Genomic DNA, 22,420 nt, shown 5'->3' on the forward strand with positions numbered 1-22,420 from the left:
TGATTTTCGAACTCAACCTGCATTTTAGTTAGTTTGACTACTCCTGTGAGTATAATGACAATTGGCCTATCTGTTTTTCTTATATTGTGTTATTAGCGTTGCATATATGTTGAAAAAAGTGAAAAAACAGCATAACTTCCCTAAAAATGGCCCGATCATGCTGATTTTCAAACTTGACCTGCGTATTATGAATATTCATCAGTTCTGTAAGTTTCAAGCCAAAAGGTAAAATGGTTTTCCATTTATGATGTTATCGGTGCTGCATATATGCTGAAAAAAGAGAAACAAGGCAGCAAAGCTGTCAAATGTACAGACAAAAAACAGAAAAAAAAAGATGCAAAAGAGGTCATTTTGTCAATTTTGATGCAACAATAAATAATGCTTATAATAGCAGTCAGTCAACACTGATTTTTCATTATGCACAACAGGTAACATGGTCAATAACAGGAGCAGATCCAGAAATATTTTCTGACAGTATTCTAAAGTATCTTTATTGATCCATCTTCCATTTTGATGGTCTTCCAAAAGAAAAAAATAGATACCCATCAATTTAAAAAATCTAACTGTCTTCCAGGAGACCCAGAAGATGGTCTCAATCCACCCCTTCAATAAGATTATAGTTTCATGACCATGAGAGTTAAAATTCACATGATGAAAGTCCCAATATAAGAACAAGGCAGCAAAGCTGTCAAATGTACAGACAAAAAACAGAAAATAAAGATGCAAAAAAGGTCATTTTGTCAATTTTGATGCAATAATAAATAATGCTTATAATAGCACTGTCAGTCAACACTGAATTTTAATCTTGCACAACAGGTAACATGGTCAATAACAGGAGCAGACCCAGAGATATTTTCTGACAGTATTACAAAGTATCTATCTTGATCCATCCTCCATTTTGATGGTCTTCCAACAGAAAAAAATAGATACCAGTCAATATAAACTCAATAACCTGAATGTCTTCTGGAAGACCCAGAAGATGGTCTCAATCCACCCCTTCAATAAGATTACAGTTTCAGGACCATGAGAGTTCAAATTCACATTATGAAAGTCTCAATATTTGAAAAATGATGACAGTGCATAAAATAATATTACATAATGTTTAAAGACATAAAAAACAATACAACTGCTTATGTAGAAATACAGAAAATGTGCAGAGCCCCAGGCAGATGAGAGTTAAAAGTCACAAATGCAAGTGTTTGAGAAAAAATTATAAAGGAAAACAACAAAACTAGAAAAGCACTTTGAGAGTGCAGACCTCTGTCAAGGCAGCAATTGTTGATTATTATTGATAATTGATTGATTATTGATCCGGACCACCACCAAAAATTAATCATTGTCCTCTTTGGCCCACTTCCGACAGTTCCTGAAAATTTCTGCAAAATCGGTCCATAACTTTTTTGTGTTATGTGGATGACAGACAAACAGGGGTGAAAACATAACCTCCTTGGCAGAGGTAAATATAATTCCAATGATGCTGCCATTCAAACTTTTAATCTTATATATATATATATATATATATATATATATATATATATATATATATATATATATATATATATATATATATATAAAACTTATTTGCAATATTATTTGCAATATTAAACAAAATTTACCTGCATAATTATCACTGCTTACTTATTATTAATCTAGCAGAGAGCTTAACCTTTGGGAGTTTACAGGGAAATATCAACAAGTGTGCTTTATGTAATCTCATTTAATGGCCTATTAATGACTTTATAACTCTGAGTGATACCCAAGTGATACCCAAGGGAAATTTACAGACTGACCCTCTCAAAGATCTTTCAGGCCCATAAGTCACATCTTAAGAAAAGCACATAACAATAATGCACAAAATAGGAGACTACCAATTCTGATGCAATAATACATTATGTTTAACTGCACAGTCAACATCAAATTTTAATTATGCACAACAGGTAACACCAATGAAAGTAAAAGCATAAGGCTTCAGGCCCATCAGAGTTCAAGTTTATACTTTGAAAGTGCCAGAATGAGAAAAATGAAAATTTCACACAAAATTGCATGAATTCAATGATAAAAGATAACCCAATTGAGCTGGCTTTCTAATTTGAAATGCATGCCAATCCTAAAAATCATTCTCATAAGTTAAAAATAATAATAAGTAACACAGTTTTCTTTTCATAATGTTTGCAGTAGCAGTGCAAAAAGATTATTGTCAATTTTGATGTAACATTACATAATAAATTATATAATAATTATCACCAATTTTTGATTATTGACTATAAATAGCATGGGCATTTAGAAATTTGATTACTATTCTGCTTCATGTCCATGGGAGCTCCCAGTCCCACAATGAATATGCCAACACGATAATAATGAATTTTTCACTAAAATGTATAACTTCCAGAAAAAGAAGCCAATTAGACTGCTTTTCCAACTCAGGCTGCATTTTAGTCCTGTGTTTCTTTTTTGAAAGTTTGACAGTCATAAGTAACACGGTTTTCCCATAATGGTCATCATGGCAGCAGCACCAAAAATTGTGTTTTCTTCTATTTTGATGCAACATTACATAATGCTTAACAGCATAATGACCATCAATTTTTAATAATAATATATACGTATCATGGATTTTCAGAAAATGTGACTAGCATGGGTCTTCAAGCCCGTGGAGGTTCTAAGTCACACCTTGAAAATGCCAATATGTGAAAAATGAAATTTTCACAAAAAACTGTTTAACTGCCAGAAAAATTTACCAAACAGACTACATTTCCTACTGAAGCTGTATTTTAGTCCCATGTTTCTTTCCTGTAAGTTTGAGAACAGTAAGTGACATGATTTTCCTTAAATGCTCATCATGGGAGCAGTGCCCAAAATAGGGGTTTCTTCAAATTTTAATGTAAAATTACATAATGTTTAACAGCATAATGACCATCAATTTTTAATAATAGAATATTAGTAACATGGACATTCAGAAAATGTTACAAGCAAAGGTCTTCAGGATCATAGAACTTCAAAGTCACACCTTGAAATGCTGTTTAACTGCCACAAAAAACTGTTTAACTGCCAGAAAAATTTACCAAACAGACTACATTTCCTACTGAAGCTGTATTTTAGTCCCATGTTTCTTTCCTGTAAGTTTGAGAACAGTAAGTGACATGATTTTCCTTAAGTGCTCATCATGGGAGCAGTGCCCAAAATAGGGGTTTCTTCAAATTTTAATGTAAAATTACATAATGTTTAACAGCATAATGACCATCAATTTTTAATAATAGAATATTAGTAACATGGACATTCAGAAAATGTTACAAGCAAAGGTCTTCAGGATCATAGAACTTCAAAGTCACACCTTGAAAATGCCAATATGTGAAAAATTAAATTTTCACAAAAAACTGTTTAACTGCCAGAAAAAATTACCAAACAGACTGCATTGCCTACTGAAGCTGTATTTTAGTCCCATGTTTCTTTCCTGTAAGTTTGAGAACAGTAAGTGACATGATTTTCCTTAAATGGTCATCATGGGAGCAGTGCCCAAAATAGGGGTTTCTTCAAATTTTGATGCAATATTACATAATGTTTAACAGCATAATGACCATCAATTTTTAATAATAAAATATTAGTATCATGGATATTCAGAAAATGTGACTAGCAAAGGTCTTCAGGCCCATGGAACTTCAAAGTCACATCTTGAAAATGCCAAAATGTAAACAAGACAGCACTTTTCTGAAATGGGTTTATTTCCATTTTTAACACTTTTTTAACATAAAACAAAATTAACAGTTTACTGCCATTTTTATATGACCAACTAAGAAAATTGATGAGATGGGAAAAATATCAATAGAACAGTATTAAATGTCCAATTTCCTCCATTCTGAGATTCTGAACATAGTGGATGATTGAATCTGACAAACTGCAATGATATGTGTTTATTTCCATTTTTGACACTTCATTACACAATACAAGATAACAAGTTTACCATCATTTTTACATAATCAACTAACAATGTTGTAAAAATGCAGGAAATGTCAAAAAAACACTTTTACATATCTTATTAGTTCAATAATGAGACTATTAACATGCCTAAGGATTGAATCAGAGAAAATGTGAAAAAAAAGCATAACTTCCCTAAAAATGACCCAATCATGCTGATTTTCAAACTTGACCTGCGTATTATAAATATTCATCAGTTCTGTAAGTTTCAAACCAAAAGGTAAAACGGTTTTCCACTTATCGTGTTTACGGTGTTGCATATATGCTGAAAAAAGTGAAAAAAAAAGCAAAACTTCCCTAAAAATGACCCAATCATGCTGATTTTCGAACTTGACCTGCGTATTATACAAATTCATCAGTTCTGTAAGTTTCAAACCAAAAGGTAAAACGGTTTTCCACTTATCGTGTTTACGGTGTTGCATAAATGCTGAAAAAAGTGAAAAAAAAGCAAAACTTCCCTAAAAATGACCCGATCATGCTGATTTTCGAACTTGACCTGAATATTATGAATATTCATCAGTTCTGTAAGTTTCAAGTCAAAACGTAAAATGGTTTTCCACTTATCGTGTTTACGGTAAAAGTGCACGCCAACGGCAACGGCAACGGCAACGGCAACGACAGACGCAGGTGACGGCTATATGTACAGACACATCTGTGTCTGTACATAAAAATGATGACAGTGCATAAAATAATATTACTAGTGTTTAAAGACATGAATACCAATACAACTGCTTACGTGGAAATACAGAAATTGTGCAGAGCCTCAGGTGGATGGGAAAGTCACATCTTAAAAATGCCAGTGTTGGAGAAGAAATTAAAAAGAAAACAACAAAAATATAATCTAATGAAGCTGCTATTCAGTGCTTCCTTATTATGGACACTGTTATCTAGCAGAGAGCTTAACCTTTGGGAGTTTACAGGGAAATATCAACAAGTGTGATTTATGAAATCTCATTTAATGGCCACTTAATCAGGCAAATGAGTTTATAGCACTAAACTTAGCCTAGTGAATACCCAAGGGGAATTTACAGACTGACCACACAAATTTGTCCCATAAGACACAGCTTAAGAAAAGCACAAAACAATAATGCACAAAAATAGGAGACTGCCAATTCTGATGCAGTAGTACATTATGTTTAACTGCACAGTCAATATCAAATTTTAATTATGCAGAACAGGAAACAACGACGAAAGTAAAAGCATAAGGCTTCAGGTCCATTTTACTACAATGTATAAATTCCAGAAAAAGAAGCCAATTAGACTGCTTTTCCAACTTTTTTTGAAAGATTGAGTCGTAAGTAACATGATTTTCCCATAATGGTCATCATGGCAGCAACACCAAAAATTATGTTTTCTTCTATTTTGATGCAACATTACATAATGTTTAACAGCATAATGACCATCAATTTTTAATAATAAAATATACGTATCATGGATATTCAGAAAATGTGACTAGCAAAGGTCTTAAGGCCGTGGAGGTTCTTAGTCACACCTTGAAAATGCCAATAAATGAATAATTAAATTTTCACAAAAAACTGTTTAATTGCCAGAAAAATTTACCAAACAGACTGCATTGCCTACTGAAGCTATATTTTAGTCCCATGTTTCTTTCCTGTAAGTTTGAGAACAGTGAGTGATATGATTTTCCTTAAATGATCATCATGGGAACAGTGCCCAAAATAGGGGTTTCTTCAAATTTTGATGCAATATTACATAATGTTTAACAGCATAATGACCATCAATTTTTAATAATAAAATATTAGTATCATGGATATTCAGAAAATGTGACCAGCAAAGGTCTTCAGGACCATGGAACTTCAAAGTCACACCTTGAAAATGCCAAAATGTAAACAAGACAGCACTTTTCTGAAATGGGTTTATTTCCATTTTTAACACTTTTTTAACATAAAACAAAATTAACAATTAACTGCCATTTTTATATGACCAACTAATAAAATTGATGAGATGGGGAAAATATCAATAGAACAGTGTTAAATGTCCAATTTCCTCCATCTAAGATTCTGAACATAGTGGATGATTGAATATGACAAATTGCAATGATATGTGTTTATTTCCAGTTTTGACACTTCATTACACAATACATGATAACAAATTTACCATCATTTTTACATAATCAATTGACAATGTTGTAAAGATACACGAAATATCAAACAAACACTTTTAGGCATCTTATTAGTTAAATAATGAGACTGTTAACATGCCTAATAATTGAATCTGAGGAAATGTGAAAAAACAGTATAACTTCTAAAATAATGGCCCAATTATGCTGATTTTTGAACTCAACCTGCGTCTTAGTAAGATTGACCACTCCTGTGAGTATAATTACAATTGGCCAATCCGTTTTTCTTATATTGTGTTATCAGTGTTGCATTTATATTGAAAATAGTGAAAAAACAGCATAAATTCCCTAAAAGTGACCCGATCATGCTGATTTTCGAACTTGACCTGTGTATTATGAATATTCATCAGTTCTGTAAGTTTCAAGTCAAAAGGTAAAATGGTTTTCCACTTATTGTGTTATCGGTGCTGCATATATGCTGAAAAAAGTGAAAAAACACTAAAATTCCCTAAAAGTGACCCGATCATGCTGATTTTCGAACTTGACCTGCGTATTATGAATCTTCATCAGTTCTGTAAGTTTCAAACCAAAAGGTAAAATGGTTTTCCACTTATCGTGTTATCAGTGCTGCATATATGCTGAAAAAAGTGAAAAAACAGCATAAATTCCCTAAAAGTGACCCGATCATGCTGATTTTCGAACTTGACCTGCGTATTATGCATATTCATCAGTTCTGTAAGTTTCAAGTCAAAAGGTAAAATGGTTTTCCACTTATCGTGTTATCGGTGCTGCATATATGCTGAAAAAAGTGAAAAAACAGCATAAATTCCCTAAAAGTGACCCGATCATGCTGATTTTCGAACTTGACCTGCGTATTATGAATATTCATCAGTTCTGCAAGTTTCAAGTCAAAAGGTAAAATGGTTTTCCACTTATCGTGTTATCGGTAAAAGTGCACGGCGACGGCGACGACAGCGACGACGGCGACGACAGACGCAGATGATGGCTATATGTACAGACACATCTGTGTCTGTACATAAAAATAGCCTTAATTCACTAAAAATGACCCAATCACGCTGATTTTCGAACTTGACCTGCGTATTATGAATATTCATCAGTTCTGTAAGTTTCAAGCCAAAAGAAAAAATGGTTTTCCACTTATCGTGTTATCGGTGCTGCATATATGCTGAAAAAAGTGAAAAAACAGCATAAATTCCCTATAAGTGACCCGATCATGCTGATTTTCGAACTTGACCTGCGTATTATGAATATTCATCAGTTCTGTAAGTTTCAAGCCAAAAGGTAAAATGGTTTTCCACTTATCATGTTATCGGTAAAAGTGCACGGCGACGGCGACGACGGCGACAGCGACGGCGACGGCGACGACAGACGCAGATGACGGCTATATGTACAGACACATCTGTGTCTGTACATAAAAACTAAAAGCTGCACAAACCTACCTTTTAGGGCCTTTCCCCCTGGTCCCAAGAGTAGGCACAGGCAATGGGTCATTCCTGGACTCCATACCCACAACATGGTAGATAGCCTTCTTACATTCTAACACTTCTTCCTCCTCAAGAGCTTCCTTCATTATCAGGGACGGCAAGGGGTCAAGATGCTGAAGGAAAAAAATTAGATAAGTTATAGGCTTTTCAAGATCGGAAAACACAATCACAAAATCATGTGACCCATGATGGAGACACAGGCCACCTGGAAGCTTTTATTCAACTTGAAGGCGTTCCAGGTTGAGAAAAATGCAATGCAGTCAGAGAACCTTTTAAATTTGAAATAATGCTATTTTTTTATGTGAGTACATATCAAAGAAGTCTTAAACCTATCAGAAAGTGAAATTGTCAGTTTTGCAAGTGCAGCCTTATATGTATTGTATTTCACAGTTCTGAATTTGGTTCAAAAGAAACCAGATACTTACAGACACCATGTTGAAAATGATTGTATTACTAATTACAATGGGCCAGTGCCTCGTCATCCTCTCAAGTTGACTCTTAGCTAAAAAAAGTTTAAAATAAAAAAAGATAGTAATTTATATGATTCAAACTTGGTCTAATAGACATAAGAAAACTTAAAGCTATTAATCAAAATTCATTAGTCCAAAGAAATTATCTAAACATTGAAAGGATAAACCAGGAGAGAGAGAGAGAAAGAGAGAGAGAGAAAGGAGAGAGGAAAGTACCTATCTCAATGGGTTTGACTGCTGACACCCCAGCTTTTGCAGGTGCTAGTCTGTTTTCTTTCATAAAATCTCCAAAGTCCTGAAAAAAAAATTAAATCATAGCTGTTATTATTTACTAAATGCTTAAGATCTTTAAATTCTTATAATACATTCAAATGTGGGTCTATGTAATAAATCAATCATCTTTAATAAATCAGTATGAAAAAGTACAATCAAAAGAAATATGATCAAATGGCCATAACATAATTGGTTTAAAGTTTGGTTAAGTCATTAGGTAAATCAGAAACCAGTAGAGCTATCTGCCAGCAAGTGAAAAAGATTGATAAATGCATTGTGATATATAAATTTTAATTGGCTGAATAAACATATTAATTACTTACCTGTATTCTGTAATCTGTGACTCTCCCTCCTGCCCCCTCACTGATGGAAGGGGGGTCTTCCAGGGCCGACCTGGCTATACTCAGTACATGGATGTACAGCTCTCCTCCATGACTTGCTAACATGTGGGACATCACCCTCCCTGTCTTCCTAGGCTGTTCTAGCATCACGGCTCTTCCTGAAAAACAAACCAGTAATACTCTGGTAGTACTGATGCCAATGTCTCCTTCTGCCAGTCAATTCAATACTAACAGTAACACATTTTGCTGTTCAAAAATCACATCGGTTCTTGAAAAACAATCCATTAATGCTCAGTTCTGATGTCAATCACCTAAAAATCTTTCATGTTTGAAAGTAACTTGGAAATCTTGAAATAGTTATCAAAAGCTTGGAATAGATTTTTTTTCTGAAATAATACCAGACTCTGGCAAACATATGGTAATCTGCATGAGCCAAGCTTACTCACCACTGAGTAAGAAGTTTGTGAGACACTGTGATGGCCGACTATTCACATCTACAGGAGTAACTCTGTACGCACCAAGACAGTTCTGTAACTCTGGAAATAAAATGGAGGATAAAATATAAAAATATTGAAGAAATATAACGTAATAAATAAATTAAATGAAAAAACATATGAAATGGAAAACATAAAGCATGCCACTGCAGTCTCTGACATTGTATTTTAATTGCCCTAATACATCCAAATAAATAAACAAAGCTTCATTTCATAAACTTGGAGCTAAAACTCAGAGCTAGGCAGTTCACAATTAGTTGTGTAACACTTGTCCTTTGCTTTCACCCAAGAGCTTATCCATCTGCTTGAATCTGAATCTGAACTAAGTACATACTATACCTATACCCTCTACCAGGGCGAGTGATAGATATGTCTCTAGCTAGATAGATGGTCATTTAGGGCTCAACTCACCCTGTTGAGAAATCCCATGTGGAAACAATTATCTCTGCGCGCGCGCCAAAGGCTTTGTAGGCCCCTACTTGCTCTGCATGAGCTGAGCTTCACAACAACGTGATAACTGCTCGTTATGCAACCAGTCTAAGGCTTTTTTATCTGTCACAGAAGAGCAAGTGATTGAAGTCAGAGTAATTAACTGTCTTGATTGCTGTCACGCAGACTTAGACTGGACCTGCTAAGTGGCAGTGCCTGAGCAGTTATGCAAACAATTATCAGCCATGTAATCAACCTTGAGATTTCTCAACAGGGTGAGTTGAGCCCTAAATGACCATCTATCTAGCTAGAGACATATCTGTGAATATCTGTAAAAAATCTATCACTCGCCCTGGTAGAGGGTACTATACCTATAACATTAGACTTGGGTGTGCACCACTTCAACCCCACTGTCATGGTGGGAAGACCTTCCTTTGACTGGATGACCACGCCTTCCTGGTGATCTGAATAGTAATGATATCATATGCAGTAATAATAATTACAATAATAATAATAATAGTTACTTAACCAATAGTTAGCAGTACTAGTAGTAACAGTGACTTGAATAGTATTAGTAGATGTAGTAGTAGTAGTCTAGTTCCATTTAGTAATAGTAGTTACTAGTAATTCGATGAAGTAGTAAAAGAAGTATAAGTAATTCTATAACATTCATGAGATAAAAAATTTTCTCAGAAAGCTAAACAAATTTTTCTAATGGGGGACACAAGGACTTAAAATTAGCTTGCCTCTCTTGGCAAATATATAACAAAAGATGAAAGGGAGACTTTTACTCTAATAACAAGTAGGGCACAGGGAAGGTAAACTGCTTAGCTTTTATCTTGCTTTGTTCTTTATCCTTTTTTTTATTCAGTTGTTTTAAGGGGGGAGGGGAGGGGGAGAAGAGGGTACCACCAAATCTAAAGGGGGAGGTCACAAGCCTGTTGTCTCAGTAAAAGAAATTCCACTTATAAGACTACAAGTTACAGAGTTCATTGTAATTTCATTTAACCACCTGCAAAAACATTATGTGCCAGTCTCAAAAAGGTCATTATGAGCCGAATGATAACTAATTATATCTATGTAACCAAACTTCATTTTTTATGATGGTAAACATTCAATATACCTGATTTCATTATTTCTCTGTGTGCATCCGCTGAGTGTAGGAGTTCCACATCATAATTGGCTGATGAACTTGCATTTTGTTCTTCCTGTATAAGATGATTAATGAAATATAAGCCAAATGAAATTTGATAAAATACAAATTTATTTTAAACAAATGTGTTGTACTCGAGTTTTAAAAAAAGGGGATGTAACTTATAAACGTGTTCTTTAAAATGTTATGAAAGATATGTTTTCACTTTTTTAAGAAGCATTTGTAAAAAATTCTGCAAAATTCTTTTATAAACACACTCCCATAAGTTGCACGAATGACCAATACTTGTACTTTAAAAATTATTTCTTCCTCTTAATTTCCATGATACAAATATCATCCTAAACTTTTACCTATAAAAATATAATTTCTCTAAAATTTCCCTCATGCAAATACCAGTCTGATATAATTTTACTAATACAAATATCAGTTTTCCAGCTAAAATTCCACTCATACAATTATCAATATTCCAAAATTTGCTCCTACAAATATCAGTTCAAAAAATACCACCAAAGACACCTTTAACATTTAATCACACAAAGGCTAATTCTAATACTTTCACCATTAAAAGACCACGTTATAAAATTTCCATCATACAAATATCAGTTTCCTTCAAATTTCATCATTCAAAGATAATTTTATAGAATTTCCATCATACAGAGGTGACTTTTCTTAAATTCCCATATACAAAGCTAATTTTCATTTTCCATTCCATTCCAGTTTTCCAAAAAATTCACTTAGTAATAAGTACAAAATATCAATTTTCCAAAATTTGCACCAAACAATTATCAATTTAGTAAAATTTCTCTTACCTTCATGGGAATCCCAGTCACTGTCGTTGAGAACAAATCGTAGTGTTTCTGCACTAGCTCCATTAACTTCAGTGCGATGAACTTTCCTGATTGTGTCACATGTACCTCGCTAGTGAGCAGAGGGGAAATCTTTAAAAGAAATTAAATTCCCTTAACTTTAAAATGTAGCCATACAAGTTCACCCTGAGTTTCATGTATTACGAGAAACTCACCTTTTCACATAATAGAGGGGATATTCCTAGCTATAGGATACCTAAAACTAACAATTCTAGGGAAATATTTGCAAATAAATATTCTTTGATAGAACCCACAGTTGCTCTGAAGAAAGAGAAAACATTCTGTAAAGGACACTTATCAATATAATGTCAGTATCTGCACCCTTTTTTAACAATTAATGTGAGGATGATTAGTATATTTCTTCAAAAAAGCAAAACATGCAATTAGTTACAACTTGGCTATCTAGCATTCCAGAAAGATACACAACTCTTTACCAAACTACATGTGCCAGACACCTGAAAATGGTTCAGACTCACATCTATTACTTAGGCAGGAGACTGCCATTATAAATGACTGGATCAATCTAAGAAAAAAAAAACTGGTACCTCTTTTCTAGTTCTCCCAGTTACAGCAGAATCATCCCCCACAGGCACTATGTGGAGCAATACTAACTCACAATGGTCAATTGGAATCAGACTGGAATAAAGAACAGTCATTTATATTAAATTTAACTCTGATAGTAATTGGTATAGTGCAACGGACTTTTCATGTTTAAATCACAGATGTTTGTCTTAAAGATGCAATTAATTATTTGATAAATATAACAGAATAATCTTTATAAGGCAAAAAAAAGGCTTCAGCTTTATGGTATTCGTTACAAGAGGATTAAGTTATTATCAAAGAAAACATGTCATAGTTAAACTAAAATCAATGTAGGATTTGCTTAGAACTGCAACCTCACTCTTTATCTTTTTAGTCCAAATTTAGGTCAAATAATATTGTTAAAAGTATATATATATTGAGAAAATGATGCAGATTCTTCAGTAATCCTCTTATTTTACACGATTCAATCTGGGACAGACCTGTCTGAGCTTGCAGCTAGTTTATTATGTTGTACAATGGTGTCTTGTACACATTCCTCTATGGTCCTCACATGGGCATCACTAGAAGAAAATCAGCAGAATGAATGTATTAGTAAGTTTGATATATCTTATTTCTATACAATTTTTAAAGCTTACTACAGAGTTTTCACCTTCATCACCCATTAGTGATGCTGGGAGCAAGTACGTATCACTGAAGTGATTGAAAAATTGTGTAGAAATCAGGCAGTTTTAAATTCTGTTATATCCATATACTAATGCACACAGATGGGTTCCATTTAGAATAAAATATAGCTTTTAAACCCCCACCGAAATATACGTAATACAATATGTCAAATCGGGCTGCTTATAATTTTCCATACTCAAAACAATAAATGAAATATCAGATGCATGTACTAGTAAGTTACATTCAACACAGTCTTTTTCTTCAATCTACCTTTTCAGGGTTGTCAGACATATCACCCTTCCCCTGTTGACAACAGCACTGTCATCTGGGGACAAAGACGTCCTCATTCTGTGCTGTAACTCCGACGTCTCGCAGAGAACCTCGATGGCACGCACCAAACCATGCATGATATTGAAGTCAGCTTTACGGGACTTGGCCAAGGGTGGCTTGATGGCAGAAAAGAGCACCAGAAGCTGAAATGCAATAAATCATAATATAAGTATTTTCAGGGATGAGACAGAAATTTAGTGGAAAAGTCAGAAAATATGCAATGGGGTCTAGGAACTAGCCTAAGCCAACGATATTTTTTGCTCCCAACAAGTCCATAACCTAATCCCTGTATTAGCGATATATATTTTTTCCACTGTTTATTATGTAATGATGATAAAGAGAAAACAAATTCTAAAAATATTTTACATGTTGTCTTCTTATTTGGCGTGATGTTTTAAATCAAAAAACATTTAAGTTATTACGCTCCAATCAGGAATGTGTGGAAATTTGAAAAAGCTAGTCCCAAATCGGCTTATTTCTTATTCAGACTCTAAATCAACAGCACATTACATGATTCAGTAGCTGCTCCTGCTGTTTCCAAGTGTTCATAGTATTGGCCGCACTATCACTGCTAATTAGACGAATCTGGAGAGAGATATTAAAATATGTAATTGAGATAAAATACCTACTAGTACATATATTTATATCTATTTTGCACTGACAATACAGCTACAGACAAACAAGAAAGTCTTGGTACAGATTTTAAAACTGTGAATATATATTGCACAAGTAAACTCACCAGTTTATTCTTAGGGAAAACATCATACACAATCCTGCAGTATTCCAAAACGGCCTCCACATTACAAGTCCACATGCTCTTCATCACAGGAGCCAAGGGAATGATCCCCGATGCTCGGTTCTTGTTGAAAAGCACATCAAACTCTATGGCTTGCTTGCACGACTCGGAAAAATGTGGACTGTGATCAATCACAATGACAGTCTTGTGAGCATGGGGGAAAGCCATTTTGTGAGACTGTCAATAATATGATGATTATGTATAATTCCTGGTTCAGACTTGTCACTTTTAATTTGATATTATCAAAACTTTATCAAGGATTAAGAATTACTGAGGTTCATTTACAATGGTCAGTGTTATCAAAAGATATTCTTCCCTAATATTATCATCAGTAGTCACTCTGGTGTGGTTACTTTAGGTTAGATGATCAGTGATGACTGCAGTGGGTGCACTTGTTCTAAGTCAGCTTTAATAGGCTTATTTGATATATAGTAACAGTAATATGATCAAAGCCAGTGCTGTTGGCAGGTGCTGTGTGGAGGGGAACTACATCTTTCTTATGTTGGAATTTGGTCAATTCTTTAACAGCTCACTGTAAAAATAAAATACAATGCTAAAATTACAATTCATGAACTGAAAATATCAAAACAAACCAGACAAATTTACTTTGCCTGATACATGCTTGCACAGCAATATATGTATGTACATTTCTATTTGTCCAAAGAAAATTGTCATTTGATGTACAACATACGAAAACGTCTGTCATTTATCTTATCAGAGTGCCCATATAGTAAATCCGGTATATGGGAAAAGCAAACTTAATCCCATACATAGATGGCTAAACAGAACACTCCATTTCACTTTCAATTAACTTAGACTTGAACTGGTGCTAAGTTTCAATGTGAATATAAGATACACTAGTAGTTAAAGCACCCCAAATGTTCTTTTCTTGGCATATTATTGAAGCATGCTTGACCTAAACATCCTATCTCCCCCTTAATGTCACATTTCACTCTAAAATATTTATTATTTTCGAGTTCTTACCCAAAGCACAGGGCTTCTTCCAGGTGCTTCAAAACTCAGCCTCGTTTGGAATATAGGTCAAACATGTTGCTCTTCGTAATTAGGTCACACTGGGGGAGGGGGGGGGGGACCTTTAATGCATGTAATTCGTTTTTTATTTCCTTATTTTAAAACAAGTTTCTTTTTGTAGGAGTAAAATAGATGTTGGAAAATAGAAATTTACGCTGAGAGGAGGGGAGACGCGGAGGGGAAAGGAGGAAGGGGGAGAAGACGGCAAAGTTTTAAACCACATTTACAGACCTATTTCTGCTATTTAGTATTCACAGCTATCTTTTTTGCATGTGTGTGTGTGTGTGTGTGTGTGTGTGTGTGTGTTGGTAGATTAAAAAGAAAACAATCAATTGAAACTATCAATTTGAAAAAAAAAAAAAAATGACTGCAAATTTTTGCATGTTTACCTGGGTACCTGTAGTCCATAACCAGCTCAATTGTTCATACTGAGCTCGCCATTAAAATGGAGAACACGTACGTATATCTCTGTAATATGATTTTGTTTGTGGTCATTTATTTTAACTTGGCGTCAATGAATTTAATAATAAAATTAAGGATTTTAATAAATATATAGTGAAACTCTCTTCTTGTTTCACTTCATTTAACATAAAAAACAGTAAAACATCTTTTATAGGCGTTTTTTAGGCAGTATTATTTTATGATCTGATTTTAGTCATGGAAGTTATTCCCTGTGGTTGAACGTTGTCACGCTGCAATTCTCAAGCATGTCGTGGTTCAATTTCATCAGTAGTAGTAGTACATGCAGTACATCACATAAATGCTCATCACGCACATCACTTACAAGGCAATACACGGACAAGAGGGCGCGCAGGCAGCGGGAAAAAGTCAAAATCAATTTTCAGTGGTTTTAAGCACGAGCTTTTACTCATTTTCATCCTGTATTTATTGCTTTGTTTATGATTATTGCTATTGTTGTTGTTGTTAGTAGTAGTAGTAGTAGTAGTAGTAGTAGTAGTAGTAGTTGAAGTAGTAGAGTGACGAAACTATTGGCTTGTCTTTTTCATGTTACGTGAGGTAGCAAATACAACTCAGATATTATCTTTCTTATTATTTATTTAACTACTGTTCAGTTGTTACCCGCGCCGCTTCCTTCATTTCTATTCCTACCTCATGCAATCTCTAGCGGCCTTCTCCCTGTTTATACTAAGCGCAGTAGTATAAATACCATAAGAGCATGTCAATCAACTTAAGTTACTCTACTAAACACTCCCCGCTCTTCTTCACTGCATGCTGTCAATTTACTAACATCACAGTAGTAGTAGTAGTAGTAGTAGTAGTAGTACAATCTGACAATAATGAAATTTCGTCTCCATCGTAGCTAGACTTGTTTTACAAGGTTAAACGCTGTGTTTAGCTGTTGATTGAAGAGAAAATTACCTTTTTCTTAAAATCTGTTGCCGGTAAATACCATAAACACCGTTTTAATTTACTTTAGATATCTTCATTAATTCTGTACTTACCTGTCATCAAAATCTTTTGATGTTTTCTTTTTGATCCTGCAAAGGTTATCCATTGATTCACGAGACAGTTATTATGGCGTATCTGACAGTATACATTTAAGAAAAACAATTATCACTAGCAGACTCGTTATTTTCTTGGAGGTTAAAGAAGGGTACCAGGAAAAATGACAACAAAAACGAAATCAGTTCTAAGCAATCAATCATAGTTCTAAGCCATACAGAATGGCACCGTTCACCCTCTAAGGGTGCATTCCCAGAGATTTAAATCGATCCAGAGATTTAGATTTAGATCGACCTAACTCCCTGGGGGTTCACGCTAAATTGCAGTCAGCCGAGCGCGCACCATAGTTAATTACCCCCTTACAGCTTTTAGTAGGCGGGACAGACGCTTAAGCCGGCTAAGCTGACAGTAATCTAGTGAGACTCCCCACAGGGATAGATCGATCTAAAATCTGTGGGAATGGGGTCTAAAACACCAAAATTTATAGGGGCCCTTCACTGGACCCCGAACCCCACGCCAAAAGGGGGGGGGGGCTAGCTTAGCATCCGTGGACCCCTTTTTCAAATAATCCTGAACAGATTATGATGCCAAGTTATCTATAAATATGTTGTATTGGACACAGGGACGGAAAATTGTTCGGTTCTGCTTCGTTATGCTTGCTATACTGCTTTTTTTTTCGCCTAACTTATCTGGAAAGAGAAGAATTTCATCAGCTGTGTTATAATTCCCTGATGCAGATGTTCTGCTAGACATCGAAATATTGGAGGTAAAAACTTTTTCAATATTAAGCTGTTGACTGAAGAAACATTACTATATTCTTATAACTTATCTGGAAAAAGGAAAAGAATTGCACATCCCACAGCTAAACAGCTGCGTACAGTTGGTCAGAAAACGTTCACTTGGCTATATTAATGATTAGCGTGCTAAATGTTGTCACTAACAATGGTTCTTCCCACATATTTGTTCCCTCATTCACGCTCGATAAACTCTTGTTTTTATAAATATGGCACTATTTGTAGATGCTTATCTACATTAAGTTAATAAAATATTTAGGTGGACCCTTGGCATGTGCTGCACCGAATACCACGAACTAATGGAATTATGTCAAGACTTCACAATGTTATAATCATTCAAAATAAATGTGAAAGATGAATCTGTTTAACTAAATGGCGGTTGAAAAAGTCACTTATAACCAATTAAATCTTGTTGTGCAGTGATGATCATTAATTGCATTATACCCCCGGTACGTGAGTGAAATGTAACTAATTTTATTGTTCTAAATACCTCGGCTATGCCAGAATTCAGTTTATGTTAGCTGCCAGTTGTAAAAAGCCTTTATCTCTATTAAATTGGAGGATAGGCGTCGTGAGCTGACTGTGCTTAAATCCTTGTTTTAGCTTTCATATTTATCTGTAAGGTAGCTGTAAATCAACTTATTATCAATGCCATAAGGTGGATAATACAAAAAAAGCATTTTTATAAGATGATATTAAGTGTTTATATGGTTTTACAGGGAAAGTGCTTTTAATATGGTCAGCTTAATTGAAAAATGAGCCCATTTCCAATAATCACCCACCTTGAAGAAATGGTATTGATTAATAAATAAAAAAGAAAGAAACAGCTGAGGCATGCTGAAAGCCATAGGCTCAAAGTCACGCTGTAAACACGTTTCCTGATAAAAGAACACATAATTCAAATTCACTCTTGGTATGAAGAACCAGACAACCAGTAACAGTAAGGAAATTTCATTAATATGTTTTACAACAGGAATAGAGTAATTTTCGCAATTGCGTTTCGCAATTCCTAAAATACACACGATTAAATCTTTGTGTCAAGCGTGCTGGTTCACAAGTTTACAATGTCCCTTAGGATAAAATAACACGTGAACAAACGTCAATTTTATACCATTTCAGATCGCTTTCGAGAAGGCAAAAAATATCAAAATTGCATACTAACGAATGGCAAAAGCGACCTCGTGGCTTTCATCTATGGTGTACATGTACTTTTGTCTACTATAGGCGATAATAAACTGGATCATCTGGTGTCTAGAAAACGTTATTCAAACATTTGTTCTCAGACTTACATTACTTTAATTCCATGTTTGTAGCGTCGACAAAGATACTGAAGATATCAAAGAGTCCTAAATCATTTAACAGATAATGCCTGTTAAATGCACCAGCATTTAACGGAGATCGCATAATTTACAGATGTTTGACAACATAATGGCAAAATGGCTAGCTCCTAACAAGAGTGCGTTACGTACCTTTTATAAAACGGCCTCGGAGATTGAACAAAACCCGTAATGACGCATAGGCGTTTCAAGTCCTTGGAAAATGGTCAGACGATTCAATAACCAACTGTTTATGCATTACCTTTGAATAGAGTTTCCAAGAATGACTTCAAAGCATCCTCATTCATTTAGATAGATACAGGTATAAAGCTGAAATAATATAACAGAGGGCCAATCTGAAAATAATATTGGAAAGCTCAGGAGACCATTCGAGGAAAATAGACCAACTGGTATGTTACAATATCAAAGATTCTCTTTCAGAAACATATTTAGGAAAATCTGGTTATTTAAAGGCGCCATGGGCCTCTGCTCGAGATAGCCCCCAGATGCTGAGTGCTTTGGGAAAAGGAATGATGAAATTATATAAGATGATTTTTCTTATAAAACCATTGCAGGCTACCAAAGATACATATTTTACCAATTAACAAGGGAATACGTACACTTTACAAATAAAAAAGCATTCGTACCACTCAAATAGTCACTGAATTTGCCAATCACGATGTCAGTAAGCCGCTTTGCCAGATAAAGACATTTTTAATTTGACCTAGATGCCAAGCCATACTATTGGATGTTGTTATTTGATTGGAAGCAGCGTTGGTATAAATTGTTCGCTACCTGGTGAAAGCGCAGTAAGAGGACGTTTTGCAGTCGCGCTTTTACCGGAAAGCAGCCAAGCTGGTAGTCAAGGATAAAAAGAAATATTAATTTATCAGTTACTGCGACTCGCAATCCCGAGAGAGAGAGCACGGACGTGGCTTTCTATTATTTCTATCATTTTATGCAGTTCCGCGTCGAGTGTCAATCGTGTGTGACGCATCATTAAACAATTTTTGCAGTCATTGCCGGTCGATCCGCGAGTTGGCAACCAGAAAACACATTACTGGCGACAAGTCTCTTTGAGAATAGCACGTAGGACACAACAGAATAATGCGGAGTTAGTGGCAGGTATTATTCCATCGGCGTCTTTTGGGACATTTTGATATGTTGGAAAGGATTGACGCCTGAGGAATCAGATAATTTCAATTTTTGGTGAAACAGTTGTACAGCGGACACAAAAGACAAAGCAGAACACTAACAGGATTATTTTAAAAATAAGGCACCTCAGGATATTTTCATATTGGTGTATTTGAAGATTGTCCCTCTTTGCTGGTAGGTGTGGTAAAATTTCTCTGTAATTAATGCACATTAATTTTTGAGGCGAAAGATTTAAAATCCAAACAAGAAAGAATGTCTTTGCAATGTGATTCGCCTGTCTATGAAGAGCGGTCAGAAATAATGTAAGGTTTGCATGGGTGCTTATTTTCCAGAAAACATATTTTTGATCACCCTTGCAGTTCAATCTAACAACCCAAAGAGAAAATTAAGTTTTTCTCGTTGGCAACGTTTTTTTTTATTCAAATGAATTAGTCGTAGAGCTCCTTTAGCACGAGATGAGGAGTGGTGGGCAGTCTCATTTCCGTAAGAACTCCTCTATTGCGCCGATGAATATTGAACTGAAAATGTTGAACATGAAAATTGAAAAATCTTATATAATTCATGTTAGAAGTATAAATTAAAAGCACTATGCAATTGCTTTTTATTGCCGAACTCGCCAAGATCTTATGCATAATAAATATTTTCAAAATAGTCCAAGTATTTTATGAAGCCATCTGTGTACTAACGACGTACTACTCATTAGGCTAGCCCGCCTATTGCGTGTGACATAGGGAAGATCGTTTTCTGTGATTTTTATTTCCATCCACCCATGACGTTGACATTTGAGAGTGGTCAAGTCTGATAATGGAAGAATAGAGTCGTTCTGCATTAGAACTACACACGAACAATGCTTTTCTTACATTAGTATATTGGTGCAGCCAAGTGTGGAAAAATTAAAACGTTTTGCGTTTTTATTTATTTATTTATTTATTTTAGTTTCAGCAGTTGACCAAGCCACAAACCGACGGTGACAAGAAGCCTCAATTTTATAAAGGTCTTTAACTTGACCCAGCCTTGAACGCAATTACATCCCGCATTACGACTGACCTACATGTAGGCTACTACTAACTCAATTAATCTACCTTCGATCACATTTCCTGCAATTGGACAGCACGAGACAACAGTGGTCATTTGAAGCGCAAACATTCAACCATGAATTCCGACATTTTGACTGTGATTGACATTTTTGATGATGCTTCTTGGAATGATTCAAACGGGTCCCAGCCCTTGGTAAACGGATCAAATAGATCAACCCCGATATGGGACGAAGCTGAAAGGACTTCTGCAGAAGCGCTACTATCCGGCAGCCGGATTGGGATGCTCCCCGTGGCTCTTCTTGGTTTGATTGGCAACCTGCTAATTCTTATCCTTGTCACGCGCAGTGACGTGGTGAAAAAGTATCCATTATCTGTCTACTTGTCTGCCCTCGCCGTCGGCGACTTCATTTTTTGCCTAGATCTACTGCGCTGGTACCTTGAGTGGGCGGATCTGATTCCCAAGGATTGGGGAGACGTCTACTGTGCCATCACGAACTTTTTGGGTCATTTTGCTATTGGTCTCTCTCACTGGACGATATTATGTATTTCCCTGGATAGAATGGTTCGTGTGGCGTTTCCGTTTAAAGCCAAGACGCTGCTGACGATGAAACTCGCGCGGATTGTTGTCGTCGTGGTGGTGTTCGGCGTGGGCCTACCAAACATTCCCCATTTTGTTTTCGACCACCAAGTGCCCGTGGATAACACCACGTGGATGTGCTGGACATTACAAACAGATACAATAGGCCCGTTATATTATAACCTGATGAGAATCTTAATAGAAACTCCACCCGTGATCCTGGTGATCTTCGTTAACTGTATAACGGTCTTCAAACTGCGTTCCCACTGGAGTAAAATGAAAAAAGAAGGCATCAAGGAAAACTGGAACCAGAAACGCGGTAATCTTCACATGGAGGAGACGGCCTTGACCGTTACCTTGGTAGTCAACGGAACCCTCTTCGTTGTCTTGGAAACGCCATACTCGGTGACGGAGTTCGTGGCTCATTACAGATCAACGGATGACATCAGTGCGCTTCCGTACATGTTTGCCACTGTGTTCAAATTGGTCAGCGGCGTCGATCACACCTGCAACTTTTTCGTCTACATCATTGGGTCAGCCATGATGAGGAGGGAGTTCATTGCCATGTTCCGGTGCCCTGAGAAAGCTGATGGTACCATGAAGATGGAGTGCCACACTAACACAATTCCGGTTATTGTGCATCCTAATTCTGTCGACGATGACACCGTGGCCAGTAGCAGCTTTTCTTTGTCATCCACAAACACGCGACTGTAGTACAGACACCTTCGAAAACGTTCCATACGGAACAGTCTGAATGTAGTACAGACACCTTTGAAAACGTTCCACACGGAACAGTCTGAATGTAGTACAGACACCTTCGAAAACGTTCCAGACGGAACAGTCTGAATGTAGTACAGACACCTTCGAAAACGTTCCAGACGGAACAGTCTGAATGCAGTCGATACCAAGGAGCAACTGGCCCCAATAGATTTGACTTTTTTTTTTAAGTTAAAGAAATGAAAGATGTAATTTTTATCATTAAATTACATCATTCTTATGACATAACACAGCTGATGAAATTCTTCTCTGACTTAAAGAAATGACAATTCATTGATGTTTTTATTTTACATTATTGATAGAACTATTCTGTGGAAGCAAGGCCCATATTATCCCTATCCTCTACCAGGGTGGCA

The 22,420-nt window shown here is 35.6% G+C and overlaps 2 protein-coding genes across 2 annotated transcripts in view; one reads left to right on the top strand and one right to left on the bottom strand.

Annotated features, from left to right (window-relative positions):
* Positions 1-14,992, bottom strand: part of LOC106157373 (integrator complex subunit 13) — a 28,310-nt gene extending 13,318 nt beyond the window's left edge. Inside the window, exons 1-14 of the mRNA XM_087014937.1 lie at positions 14,897-14,992; positions 13,856-14,444; positions 13,627-13,701; positions 13,057-13,259; positions 12,603-12,683; positions 12,126-12,216; positions 11,524-11,652; positions 10,685-10,769; positions 9,933-10,025; positions 9,085-9,174; positions 8,621-8,796; positions 8,241-8,319; positions 7,980-8,056; positions 7,510-7,667 (exon numbers count right to left, since the gene is read on the bottom strand). Coding sequence (XP_086871063.1) covers positions 7,510-7,667; positions 7,980-8,056; positions 8,241-8,319; positions 8,621-8,796; positions 9,085-9,174; positions 9,933-10,025; positions 10,685-10,769; positions 11,524-11,652; positions 12,126-12,216; positions 12,603-12,683; positions 13,057-13,259; positions 13,627-13,701; positions 13,856-14,080 — 1,562 coding nt within the window. The 5' untranslated portion in view covers positions 14,081-14,444; positions 14,897-14,992. The remainder of the gene's footprint in view (positions 1-7,509; positions 7,668-7,979; positions 8,057-8,240; positions 8,320-8,620; positions 8,797-9,084; positions 9,175-9,932; positions 10,026-10,684; positions 10,770-11,523; positions 11,653-12,125; positions 12,217-12,602; positions 12,684-13,056; positions 13,260-13,626; positions 13,702-13,855; positions 14,445-14,896) is intronic.
* A 5,833-nt stretch (positions 14,993-20,825) lies between these two features.
* On the top strand, positions 20,826-22,001 carry LOC106157370 (galanin receptor 2b-like). Its single transcript, XM_013532998.2, has one exon. The coding sequence runs from the start codon at positions 20,826-20,828 to the stop codon at positions 21,999-22,001; it is 1,176 nt and encodes a 391-aa protein (XP_013388452.2).
* The last annotated feature ends 419 nt before the right edge of the window (positions 22,002-22,420 follow it).

Source organism: Lingula anatina, chromosome 6 (genome assembly GCF_051362555.1).
Source record: "Lingula anatina isolate TDL-2025a chromosome 6, LinAna3.0, whole genome shotgun sequence".
In the NCBI taxonomy this organism is placed as follows: domain Eukaryota; kingdom Metazoa; phylum Brachiopoda; class Lingulata; order Lingulida; family Lingulidae; genus Lingula; species Lingula anatina.

Excerpts from the sequence above, each read along its gene's own strand:
- LOC106157370 (XM_013532998.2), top strand. The coding sequence starts at position 20,826 with ATGAATTCCGACATTTTGACTGTGATTGACATTTTTGATGATGCTTCT.